This window comes from Dinoponera quadriceps, unplaced genomic scaffold (genome assembly GCF_001313825.1).
Source record: "Dinoponera quadriceps isolate SergipeBrazil2010 unplaced genomic scaffold, ASM131382v1 scaffold4026, whole genome shotgun sequence".
Taxonomy (NCBI): domain Eukaryota; kingdom Metazoa; phylum Arthropoda; class Insecta; order Hymenoptera; family Formicidae; genus Dinoponera; species Dinoponera quadriceps.
This window is the reverse complement of record NW_014558538.1, coordinates 67,905-79,812: the sequence shown is the minus strand read 5'-3', so window position 1 is coordinate 79,812 and position 11,908 is coordinate 67,905. Positions and strand designations below refer to the sequence as shown.

At 41.6% G+C, this 11,908-nt stretch overlaps 1 protein-coding gene across 13 annotated transcripts; it reads left to right on the top strand.

Annotated features, from left to right (window-relative positions):
• The first annotated feature begins 2,088 nt into the window (after nucleotides 1-2,088).
• Nucleotides 2,089-11,870, top strand: LOC106749915 (protein Smaug). 13 transcript variants are annotated; one of them, XM_014629873.1, is made up of 10 exons: nucleotides 5,389-5,420; nucleotides 5,729-5,778; nucleotides 6,118-6,458; nucleotides 7,772-8,099; nucleotides 8,211-8,482; nucleotides 8,579-8,689; nucleotides 8,825-9,187; nucleotides 9,280-9,436; nucleotides 9,515-9,758; nucleotides 9,992-11,870. In XM_014629873.1, the coding sequence occupies exons 3-10, from the start codon at nucleotides 6,239-6,241 to the stop codon at nucleotides 10,199-10,201; spliced, it is 1,905 nt and encodes a 634-aa protein (XP_014485359.1). In that variant the 5' UTR covers nucleotides 5,389-5,420; nucleotides 5,729-5,778; nucleotides 6,118-6,238; the 3' UTR covers nucleotides 10,202-11,870. The 13 variants fall into 13 exon arrangements, with proteins under 13 accessions (XP_014485353.1, XP_014485351.1, XP_014485347.1 ...); XM_014629867.1 differs by lacking the exons at nucleotides 5,389-5,420; nucleotides 5,729-5,778 and adding an exon at nucleotides 2,089-2,292 and having other exon boundaries at nucleotides 6,088-6,458; nucleotides 10,024-10,196; XM_014629865.1 differs by lacking the exons at nucleotides 5,389-5,420; nucleotides 5,729-5,778 and adding an exon at nucleotides 2,092-2,292.
• Nucleotides 11,871-11,908: the final 38 nt, after the last annotated feature.

Below are 11,908 nucleotides of genomic sequence, written 5' to 3'. Positions count from 1 at the left end.
GTAAAATAAAAGCCGATAACGTGTCAAGGTAAATATTCGATATCGATATAAATTTATTTATTACGGAACATCTTCATCTCTACGTTAAAATGGGATGGATTCTCAGGTATAAAATAATTTAAAAAGGAGTCATATTTGATGTTTCTGAACAATTGATGATTATAAAGAAACATGAATATCTATTTTTTTTTCATTTATACAGGTTGTCCTAGACCTCACAATCTTCATTTTCTCTTGGAAATTTGAAAATTATTTTTCGTTACCAAAAACATCGAGGCAACTCATTCTTTATGGCGATTAATTAATTCTCAACATATCTTTGTAGCTCTGTAGCTTTCGAATATAAAATATAAATAAAAAATTTCGCTCAATGTTTTTGAATAATTGAAGAATAAAGAAAGGTGAATATATCTTTCATGCCAATTATATATTTCTTTCATGTGCTCGGATAAAATTGGATTTTTTTCTAAACTTCAACAGATGAATACTAATTACGTTCTTAGGTTCCAAATAAAAATTAAAAAATTACGTTCAATGTTACTAAACATTTAAGATTCCTGGCCCATCGCTTTTATTTTTATGTCATTAAACAATTACCCTTGTTTAATGACATCAAAAGCGAAAAATGCTTGCCAAGATTTCTTGCATTCTACAATATAATGTAAGAATTCTTGGCATGCGTTTTCCCGCTTCTGATGTCATTAGACAAAAATGCAGTGAAGGTTGCAACGAAGGATCAGAAGCCTCAACGAAGAAAGATAATCTAAATGTAAATATCTTTTTTATCTTAATTACCTATCACAGACCTCAAAAAGGATGTTCCGAAGATATCCAGAGAACGTTTTACGTCCTAAAGACGTTCCCTGCATGTTTAAATAAAATGTGCTATGTACATATCCGATATAATTATTATGTAGTTGAATATATCTACGCCTTAATCAAAACTTCGAATATGTAAATAAGCATGAATTGCATTTTCAATGCGAAATAAAATATCACATTCGATATTTATGAACAATTGATGAGTAAAACAACGTGAATATCTTTCACATCAATTATATATTTCTACGAAGTTCCACATGCTTGTATAAAAAGACCTTTTTCTTGAAATTTCAAACAGATGAATGCTAATTACGATCTTAGATGTAAAATGAAGATATGAAAGTCACGTTCAATATTTCTGAACATTTAATGAAGAAAGAAGCACGAGTATCTTTTTTATCCCAATTATATACCCGTCGTATAATTGCTACGTGGTAATATAAGTTCCAGTGATTGGATAGAACTTTTTTTGGAAATTTCGAACGAATTCTGGAAAGTTAAATGAATGCTAATCTTATTTTATAATACGACCTTAGGTGCAAAATGAAGATAAAAAGATCACGTTCAATATTTCCGAACATTTAATGAAGAAAGAAGCGCAAATATCTTTTCATCTCAATTATACATCCGTATAATTGCCACGTGGTAATATAAGTTCCACGTGTTTGGATAAAACTTTTTCTGGAAATTTCGAACAGTTAGATGAATGCTAATCTTATCTTATTTTTCTAGTACGATCTTAAATGCGAAATAAAAATAAAAAGTCACGTTCAATTTCTAAGTTCAATTTCTAAGTTTTCATTTTCGTTTTCATTTTATTTAATAAACAAAAAGGGGAGAATATTTCTTTCATACTCGCTACATATTTCTCCAACATTTCGCATATGCATTAGTGAAATTAATGTATTTCGTGTAAATTTTTTCATACTTAGATAAGTACGGAAAGTCAATATTACGCTCTTAGATATATAAAACAAAAATGAAGAAATCGCTTTCCACGTTTCCGCACAATGGAAGAAGAAACAGGCGCAAAAATGTCTTTTATTTTTTCATACCCATTCCAAAAGGTCCACGTATACGGTTAAAATCAGGTATATAAATTAACGTTGCAGGTAACACTTTTATGATTTCATTTCGTCATCCCGACCCTAGAGCGAGCGAGCGATTGGTCGAGCATCAGGATCGTGCCCCTAAAGCAAAGTGGTGCCATTGGATGAGCTTCGCATGCGATTGGTCGGCTCGCGCTCTGTGTGAGAAGAACGGAGGGTAATGCGCAAGCCGTGTGCCGACGAGGTGAACAGTGTGTTCACGTAAGCCCACCGTGTCACATGGTGGAAGGTTTCTTCTCGGCCAGGGTTTGGTAAGATGTAGTGTGTCGCGTAAAGTGCGTCGTTGCCGTTGATTGCTGCGTCGAAAACGAATTTATCGCGTCAACGGCAGCAGTCTCAGCATCGTGCAGCCTCGCATGCGGTAATTAGTAAGTGCATGAAATGTAAGATCACCATGTAAGCGGTGAGAAAGAGAGAAAGAAAGAGGGAGAGAGAGAGAGAAGAACGCTCGTCCGACATCGCGATCGCGCGCACCGACCGACCGACCGAGGTGATGACGTCGGATTGTATGTATTATGTTAGCATGATTCGACTCTCGCTGCTCGTGAAACGCGCATTCGCCCGTGTTCGCGCTTCGCACAGTGCGATGCTCGCCGCGTCTGAATCTCGGGACTCGTGGTCGGTCGGCCGCTCGCGACCGCCTCAGCCGGCGGGTGATCGCGCTCCGGAGACGCACTCCCTTGTTTTCGTTCCGTCGTTCTTCGCTCTAGCGAACATCCGTGTGCATGTGTCCGTATGTACACAGAAGTACATCGACACACGCACTGGCGGCGTGTGTACGTGCCTCGTCTCTCGTCCGCTACCGGTTCTCTCTCCGCCCCCTCACCCCCTTCGTTTCTTTCTTTCTCTTCCTCATCCCGTCGTCCCATGTCGTCACACACGCGCGCGCATACAAAGGCGTACGACGACGGTAAGGGCGAGTCGGTACCCCCCATGAATCCTGGACACAGCTGACGCGCCGAGGTACGCGATTTCGGCCGCTCGCCGAAGCGGCGCCGACGCTTTTCGGCCGCGGAGATCGTATCTTATCTACCGCCTCCGCGTGGTCGCCTGCTCCCCTCCGACGAGGAGTGCGCCCACGCATTCCTCGTCCCTTCCCCACTTCGTTGCTCACTCATACTCTCTCTCTTTCTCTGTCGCGAACGCGGTGCCATTGCACCGCCGAACGAATCGCAGCAGGAAAGGCTATAAATATACACGCATCGCGCGGGGTAAACAAACTTGACCTCAGCGGAATTCTTATCGGTGTATACACCGCGTCATGGATGTCGTACCGCTGTAATTAGAATTACTTGGACGATTTTCGACTTTTATCATCACCCGTATTCTGAACTCAATCTTATCGATGAAAGCACCTTAAATGTGGCTTCTTAGTCAGGCGGTTACTAAATTACTTTTAGAGGTATTTTTATCGACAAAGGAGGAAGGAGAGTTCAAAATACGACCCTATGTGTGCCTAACCGTCGATTCCATCAATTTCGGTTAATCTAATCGACCGATTAACTCAACGGAATTGACCAATTATATGAATCAGTTAGCTAATTGGACAATGCGATTGGTCAATTCCGTTGAGTTAACCGAAATTGATGAAATCGGGGGTAAGACTGAAAATCGTGTAAGGGTGACTTAGGAACGGAAGAGTGAAGAGTCACGCGTGAAAAATGTCACGTTTTCATTGGCCGAGAAGTCACGTGGTCGCTGAAGTTGAGCCATGATTCTTTTCATTTTTCCGTTATTCGGGAAAAGTTGCATTATCGTTACCTAGTTGTTGACCATGTATAAAAGTTACTTAGTATAGGGTAGAGTAGCATTTGATTAATCATTCATGATAAAGAAATCTTTCCTCTTTTCATCTCGATTGGTCAAATTAAATAGAAATTGTGTAACGTTCGATTTAGGAAATGGTACAGCATACATGATACTGCTGACTGTACAGTGGATAGAAAGGTTGCAACAGACTTCTTTTTCGATGAGTTTCGCAACGCATCTCGTGTCCAAAGAGGAGAATATATCTCTTGAAAATAACCGAGGACCAGTACACAATAGAATATATTAGGAATAAAAATAAATATTAGATATTTGGAATAAGAATTAGGAATTATTTTTACGCAACGGAAATGAAATGAACGGCTATATATGACACAATTTCTATATTTATATCTCAATTTTTGTACATTATGTTTAATTACATTATTCCCAATTCTTATTCTTAATATTTATTCCTAATATTTCCATTGTGCGCGCAGAGCCTAAGAAACAAATTTTCCGATTGAACACGGTATGCGTTCCGAAACTTATCCAAAAAAGTATTGCAACCTTTCTACCAATACACCTTAGCAGAGAGAAACTTGAGAGCCATTTTTCAAGGGATCTTTCGATGCGCATTCTGAGAAAGTACGTTGGATCACACAAAGAACAATGACCAAATTTGATCTTTGTCTAACCTAACGTAGTTTACCTGTAGTTCCTCAGGGATATTGAAAAGATGGTCTCTTGAAAAACGATCGGGCAATCGCTCTCAAATTTCTTTCTGACCATAAAAGTCGTTTTACATTAGTTGCTGGTCGATTGTAACTTTTTGTTGCGACAGCCAATCAGAAACGTAATTAACTGGAATTAGTCAATTTCTTACTGCTTAAGACCCAGCCTAACATAGAACGATCTTAAGACCCGTGTCACATTACGGATTAGAATTGATTTTGGACTGAAATTTGATCAGTCAGAGCAAGTTTAACTAAACTTGAGTTTAGTTGAACTGTTAGATGCCTGATACAGGCCTAAGAGAGCTTCTGGTAAAAGGGAGGCGCCAACAAAGTCACGTGACCGTGTACTTTGTTACACCAACCAATCACAGAGCAGGCCGATTTGAATACAAACATACTATTGTATCCATATACGCGGGAATCATGTCAGCCAATCACAGAATATTATTGGTCATGTGACCCTGTGGGCTCCTCCCACTAGAGGCTCTCTGCCATAGACAACTATATATGAGCTAGACTGCTAACTCGCATGAAATAGATGGCTTCAGTATACATACACGTATATGCTGAACTGACACGCATGCGCCTCGTAATAAATACGACGGTCACGCCTGATTGGTCGATTGTAACGCATGTGTCCGTAGACGCAAGTAGGCATCGGCTCACACACATCCAATCAGATATACGAATCCCCCCTCCTTTCTATGCGTGACATACGATACATATTTCAATACAATTTCGGGGGTTCATTTTTCTACTTAGGCAAAGGAGTCAGCAGTCTAGCTTTATGGGCTCTATCACCTGTATAGGTGTCTGTGGTATACACACGCACGAGCAGTTTTGGAGGTTATGTCGCGGCTACGTCCTCGGTGGCTCGATGCGTCGCGGTGCGCACGGGCGACGACTCTGAGACGGTGATTCTCCCAGTCGCGTGAGACTCGCGTCGAGACGTCCGCCGAGGACAGTCGGTAAACGGTGGTGGGTGCGCGTCGACAACAGCAATACGGTAATAATCGCGCGCGTTATCGCTGAGAAGCGACGGAAATCGTGATTACTTCGCTCGGGCGGAAAACCCGGCGGACGGCCGATGGGCGATGCATGCGACGGGCGGTGCGAGCGGAGTTCACGCTCGAGTAACATGCTCGCTCGACGGAGCGCGAGGGAATGCGTTAGTGGGTGTTTGACCGCGACTCGAGCGGCTTGTGTTCTTGAACTGTCGTGGAATACGAAACTCGAGGAGGGAACTTGCTTGCGATCCGCTCCTCGGGGATCTGATTCTACATACGCGCGTCTCCCGCGAAACTCGGCTTGCAGATAAACCGTTCGGTTATTCGACGAAGAGGTACTTCGCTCACGAGACAGGTGTAAGTCGTAGAATAGGGAACTCAAGAGAGGAACTTCACAGTGCCCGTCGATCTCGTTGTGCATACCTCCTCCCCCCCTCCCCCGCGCGAAGCTCGGCTCGTCGCGGAGATAAGCGACTCGATTATTCGGTGGCAGAGTGGCGGAGGTTTTTCGCTCTTACACAGGTGTAGTAAGTCTCGGAGATCGAGACTTCAGGAGAGAAAGAGAGAGAGAGAGGAACCTCGCGATGCTCATCGGAAATCTCGGAATATACGCGTGATTCGCGTGATTGAGTCGCACAAATAAACTACTTAATTGATCGGTTGCAGGATTAGAAGATTATTCATGTATAATAACAGGTATGGATGCTGGCCCTTAATACAGGCAGTGATTGCAGCAGGCTTTGAACACCAGCATCAAGTGCCCTGCCCGAACTGTTCTCTACTCACCTCCTTCGACGAAAATTCCGAGGGATACAACATGAAGTGTAATCTGTCAACCACTGCACCTTTTTGCGAACAAGTCAACGAGCTCACACGCATGTTCTCGCAATGGAACCCCTGCGAGCAGACCGTTGTTATTTATGCGCTGCTGCGCTACATACCCGCGGTACAGGCGAGATTCCTGGCAGAGGTGGTGCAACACAAGTTGCATTCTGTATCGCAGCTGGATGCGCAAGAGATACAGGCCAATAATACAGGTAGTGTTGCAAGCAACGAACAGAACTTTTGCTTCCGGTAGTGTAGATGAAATATTTATGGTGGTTTGGGGACCTCGGTTTGATTTCCATGGGGTCTTCCTAAGGTTTCGAACGGCTTGGATTCTGCATTCGAGAGCTGCATCAGGTCTGTTCCTTTTAGCCGAACCAAGTTGCACTTTTTCCAGTTAAAGTGAAACAAGTAAATATCCAAGATGACGATTCTTGCGCGCAAAGAAACAGACTTGCACCCGTTACATCTGTGAACTTTGTTTTTGTATGAGACTTGTCTATGTTTTGTTTATGAAATGTGTAGACTCACTCTTTTCCTCACTTATTTCAAACGTCTCATTTCTCACTTTTGAGGAAAAAGCTCACCTTTCTCTCTTTTATTTACTTAACTTGAGTCCTTAAAAGAAACTAGATTACAAAGAATCATTTAATAATTAGCTTCTTTAAAGACAAAAGATTCAATAAAAATAGGAAGCAACGATGTGACGACATAATGTTCATAAGATGGAGAACTGTGATTTTATTTTTAAGCTGTTTTTATCAGGCTTGTTAGAAAAACAAACAGTAACATGATCGTCATGAGCACTGACTGTGCTTTCTTTAAATAACCTAATGGGATCGTTCGTTCACGTTTGTTCTCATCCATAATTCTTGTTTATCCACCAACGAGTTATTACAAACGAAATCAAGAAAACAGACAGACTGACCATCAGGAACACATCTAACTGTATTTTCTTTTTAAATTGGGTATTACTGATTATTATTTCTTGAATATTATTCTTAAATATTATTCTTAAAGAGTTGACTAACTAGTCTGCTTGTAACGGAAAAACCTGTAACTTAGACGTTCTTTTATTTCTAAAATTATCTATCCGTAAGTATGTCATAGGTTCGTCATAAACATGTCAAATTTATTCTCAAAATATATTTTCAATCTTAGTAAGCATAGTACTTCAAACAAGAATATTAAATCAAAACACTAAAGCTTCCGTTTATTTATTCCAATTGGCCGAATTTAACTTCTCTTCGATAAGGTTTACAATATTCTTGAAAAGAGAACAATTTCTTCATTTGAATAAATGATAATGTGCTTCTCCAATATTTGTGATGAGCATACTTTCATACCATTATCAAGAAAATATTCTCCGCTCAAGGCAACCGTTATTCAAAACAAGAAAAATAAACTGAAAAATTGCTTTTCTTTGAGCAATATTTTTCGGTATGTAAATGGTATCAATGAGATACATTAGTAGATACTGGACTTACAGACAGTGGACATATTAATGAGACACTTTATGTTGCAGCTTTCATACAACGTTTGAGGATGGAATCAACAGAAACTGCGATCCACGAGTTGCTGTTGCACTTGCCATTGCTGAAGCCTGGGAATTTGGATTGCAAGAAAGCCTATTTAGATGTGATACCGGAAATAATAGGCGCCTGCGCGACCAATACACAATTTACATACGAAGCGCAGCAGCTCTTAAGCTACACTCTGATACATCCGGCCCTAACCTGTCATGATAGACGTTCTTTGCATCAGTGGCTCAGATATCTGGAGGAACGTATTAAGAATACACCGACTACGTCCAGTACAGCGAAAGAATACACGAATACTAGACTGGCACCCAGGTGAGAGAGCCTCGAATTCAACACGATGACTAACGATGTTCCACGGCCGGTAATCTCGTTGTGTCCACAACGATATCAACGTTCCTTAACGTTGTTCTCGTTCACTGCCAGCAGGTTGGACAACTTATGGTCACGGAGGCTGAACGACATGTTCAATATGCATCTGAGCACATCGACGTTCGGCTTAACGTCGATGCCACCACCTCCGCCGCCGCCACCGCCTTCACAGCCACCACAGCCAATTAGCCGTCAACGTCGTTCGAACAGCTTGACGCCACCGGCAGCGACGTCGCATCACCACGAGCTCGTGGATCGCGCCAACAATGCGGCGAACGCGTCCAGGCATAAGCCGCGTAGCTTCAGCGTTTCCGGCGACCACGCGAGTAATTATCAGCCTATACCGCTTACACCACCAGTTCAGTCATTAGTCCCTCACGGACGTCGTTACTTAACCGGCGGTCCTCCTGTTGTTTACTCAGGTAGTCTCATCGGTTTGGGACCGTTGAGTCCGCAGGGCTCTTGCGCGAGTAGTGGCAGCGAGGGGCGTCTGGATGACGCTTCAAATCGTCCTCTAGCGAGCGGTATGAGAGGTAGGTTCGGGTCCTAATTCGAACTGAACGGACTTCCGAGCCGATCTTTAAGATTCGGCATGGAGGTTCGAATTGTCCGTTCAAAACACACTCGCCGGTGCATCCAATTCAGAGCCCCTTTCTCTGCTCGTTTAGACGTAGCGGCGTGGCTTAAGACATTGCGCCTGCATAAGTACAGCTACTTGTTCACTTCGATGTCCTACGAGGATATGCTGGCGTTGACCGAGGAGAAATTGGCGACGCAGGGAGTCACGAAGGGCGCCAGGCACAAGTTGGCCATCTCGATCGGTAAGCTGAATCAACGGTACAACACGCTTCAGAATCTGGAGAAGGATCTGCAGTCCACCGATGGGCAAGTCAACTCGTTCACGCAGGGCCCGCCATTACTCATCAGCACAATAGACGAGCTTAAAACGATTCTCTCCACCCCCATGAAGCCGAGTCAAGAAGGCGATCCGCAGGACATTCCCACTCAGTTCATAAAAGTACTGGGCAAACGTGAGTGCAACGTTCGTTCGTAGTTGAGAGATCGTTTGAAGGAGCCGCTGAAATAATGTTGAGATACGATGAAGCATTTTCTCGCATTTTAGTGTTCAACAAAATAGCCCTCGAGCCGGACGACAATATACAGTGCGCCTTCAGCAGCGTCTTGGAGAAGGTGACGAATCACCAATGCTTCAGTCCGAGTCAGCAAGACAGGGCGAGACAGTGGCGTAACAAGCTTGGCAATCCGCGACAAGTCCAAAAGTACGTCGTGAAACGTCGTCTAATGAACTGATGTAACGCTGTCGATGAGATGACAAGAATGCGCGCGTCGAATTGCAGGTGGCAGAACTACGGATACGGTAACCGGAAATACGGCAATTCGCAACAGCACAACAGAAAACCGGGCCTGAACTCGAACAACGTTCATAATACTCACACCACACACAGCGGCCATTCGTACATGGTCAGTCCGCATAGAAACAGTACGAACTCGCTGTATTATCAAGGTATGAGCCAAGGCTTGGGTCATATACGTCCTGCCTCGGTCGAGAAGAGATCCAGTCTGCAGGAGAATAGTTTGCAGGTAAGAGATAAGGTCTAGCTCCCCTCCCCTCTCTTTCTCCCACTCTTCCCCTTTTTTCTTTTTAAAAGAATTTTAGAAGAAAAAATGAAGACACATGTATGTGTATTTTTTTTTTTTTACGTTTTAAGCCGAATGTTGCCAGAAAGGTAGATCCTTTCCTCGACTTCTTCTGCAACATTCTTCTTGATAATATTTTTAATGTCGCATACGTCGGTTTTTCTCTTTCTGCACAGCAAGTGCAGAATTCTTTTTACCGTACGAATAGCGCGCCGCGAGATCACTTCATAGGCCCCGAGACTTCCGGCAACGATTTGGCACAACCGATTCCGGATCAATCGACGGATGAATCGATGGATCAATCGACGACAGAGCCGGACATTAACTCAAGTCTGGCTGCTCTCTGCTTGAGAATGACCGAGCAAGCCATCGGTAACGAAACCTAATATAATAAAAAATACGATTTACACACGATTTACGTGTGTAAAAGTCTTCCTTCTTTTTCCTCTAAGAATTATTTCTACTTGAAATCAATGTCGCACGCAAGTAAGGTGTAATCTCCTCGCCATCGTCATACTTTGTTTTCTTTCTTCTTTCCGTAAACGATACCGTCTCGTGTAATTTTGGCAGAATGTCTTAGACGATCTTTATATAGAGGTCTCCGTAAAAAAAGATTGTTCAGATGGTACTTACGGCAAAATTCTACATGCCTGAATGGAAGAAGAAAGACTTTTACGCACGTGTGTAAATCGTATTTTTTTATTATATGTGATGCAATTGTATTATTTAAGTGACAACATTTGGCAAGCCAAATGCTACTAGGAAGATAGATTCTTTCCTCGACTTCTCTCGCAACATCTATATAAAATATATAAGAGGAAATATATATACATGCATGTGTGTACATCTTTAGTGAACAGGGGAAACACTTGCAATTTGATGAAGAAGTAAAGATCATTTAGGAGAATACTACAGAAAGAAACAGAAAGGGAAACACAAGATGTAATAACGTTCGCAATATTGTTTTTCGTGTTATCCATTTTTTTCGTAAAATGGAATTTTGCCTGTTTTAAAAATACGAGACACCTAGTTAAAGTAATTAATTTATTTTAATGAATAGACTGATTTTACTTCTTTTTAACATCTAACGGTATACTATTATTATTTGTACTCTTATTATTATTATTATATTGGTATATTAGTATAATTCATATTTTTTATTGTTATTACTTTCAACACATCATTCTTGCTAATACTACTCTACTATTGCTCCTATTACTATTACTCTATCGCTACTACTATTCTACCATCACTATTGATACTATAATCGCTATTCTCACTACTATCATCACATTATTATCGCTCTCACCACTATTGTTACTATCGCTATTACTATTACTGTACTGTTAAAACTCCATGTAGAGGATGAGCATACTTCTTGCTACCGTGTCGTATGAGTTAATCCGTGTACCTTTATCGAAACTTCAATCTCAATTTAAACCGGACAAGAGCACGTGTACGTGACGGTATGTATGCTTCGTAGTTGGCACACAGATCTCGCGATTTCCCATTTATTTGGCGCATTTTACAACGCGTTTTTTCTTCCTTTTTTTTTGGTTATTTTTTTTGTCCATCGTTTTCTTTCCTTTTCCAAATACAATGGTAGGCTACTGTAAACGCGAGTAAATAACTTAATAAACGGATAATAAGGGCCTTATGGAGAGAAACAAGCGAAAACGCGCGTGAAAAGAGAGCTGTAGGAAATTTAATGTTATAAAGTAGCAGCGAAATTCGCGAGGGGGCGTGGAACGGGAGAGGTGGTGGCAAACTGGCGCTATATAACGTGGCGTGACATCGAAATCTGTGGCTTTACATTGTAAGCATACATTAATATCCGATCTTTAGCACGTTGAGGTAGCGTTGCGAGTAATGTAGCATAATATTTTTTTGTGCAAGAAGATTGACTATTAAACGCATAATATTAGGAGCTATATATATATATATATATATATATATATTTAGTGAACATGTTATGTTTTCCTTTTTGTTTTTTCCCGTAGTATCCTTCTAAATGATCTTTACTTCTTCATCCAATTGTCTGCATGTGTTTCCTCTGTTCACTAAATATATATATATATATATATATATATATA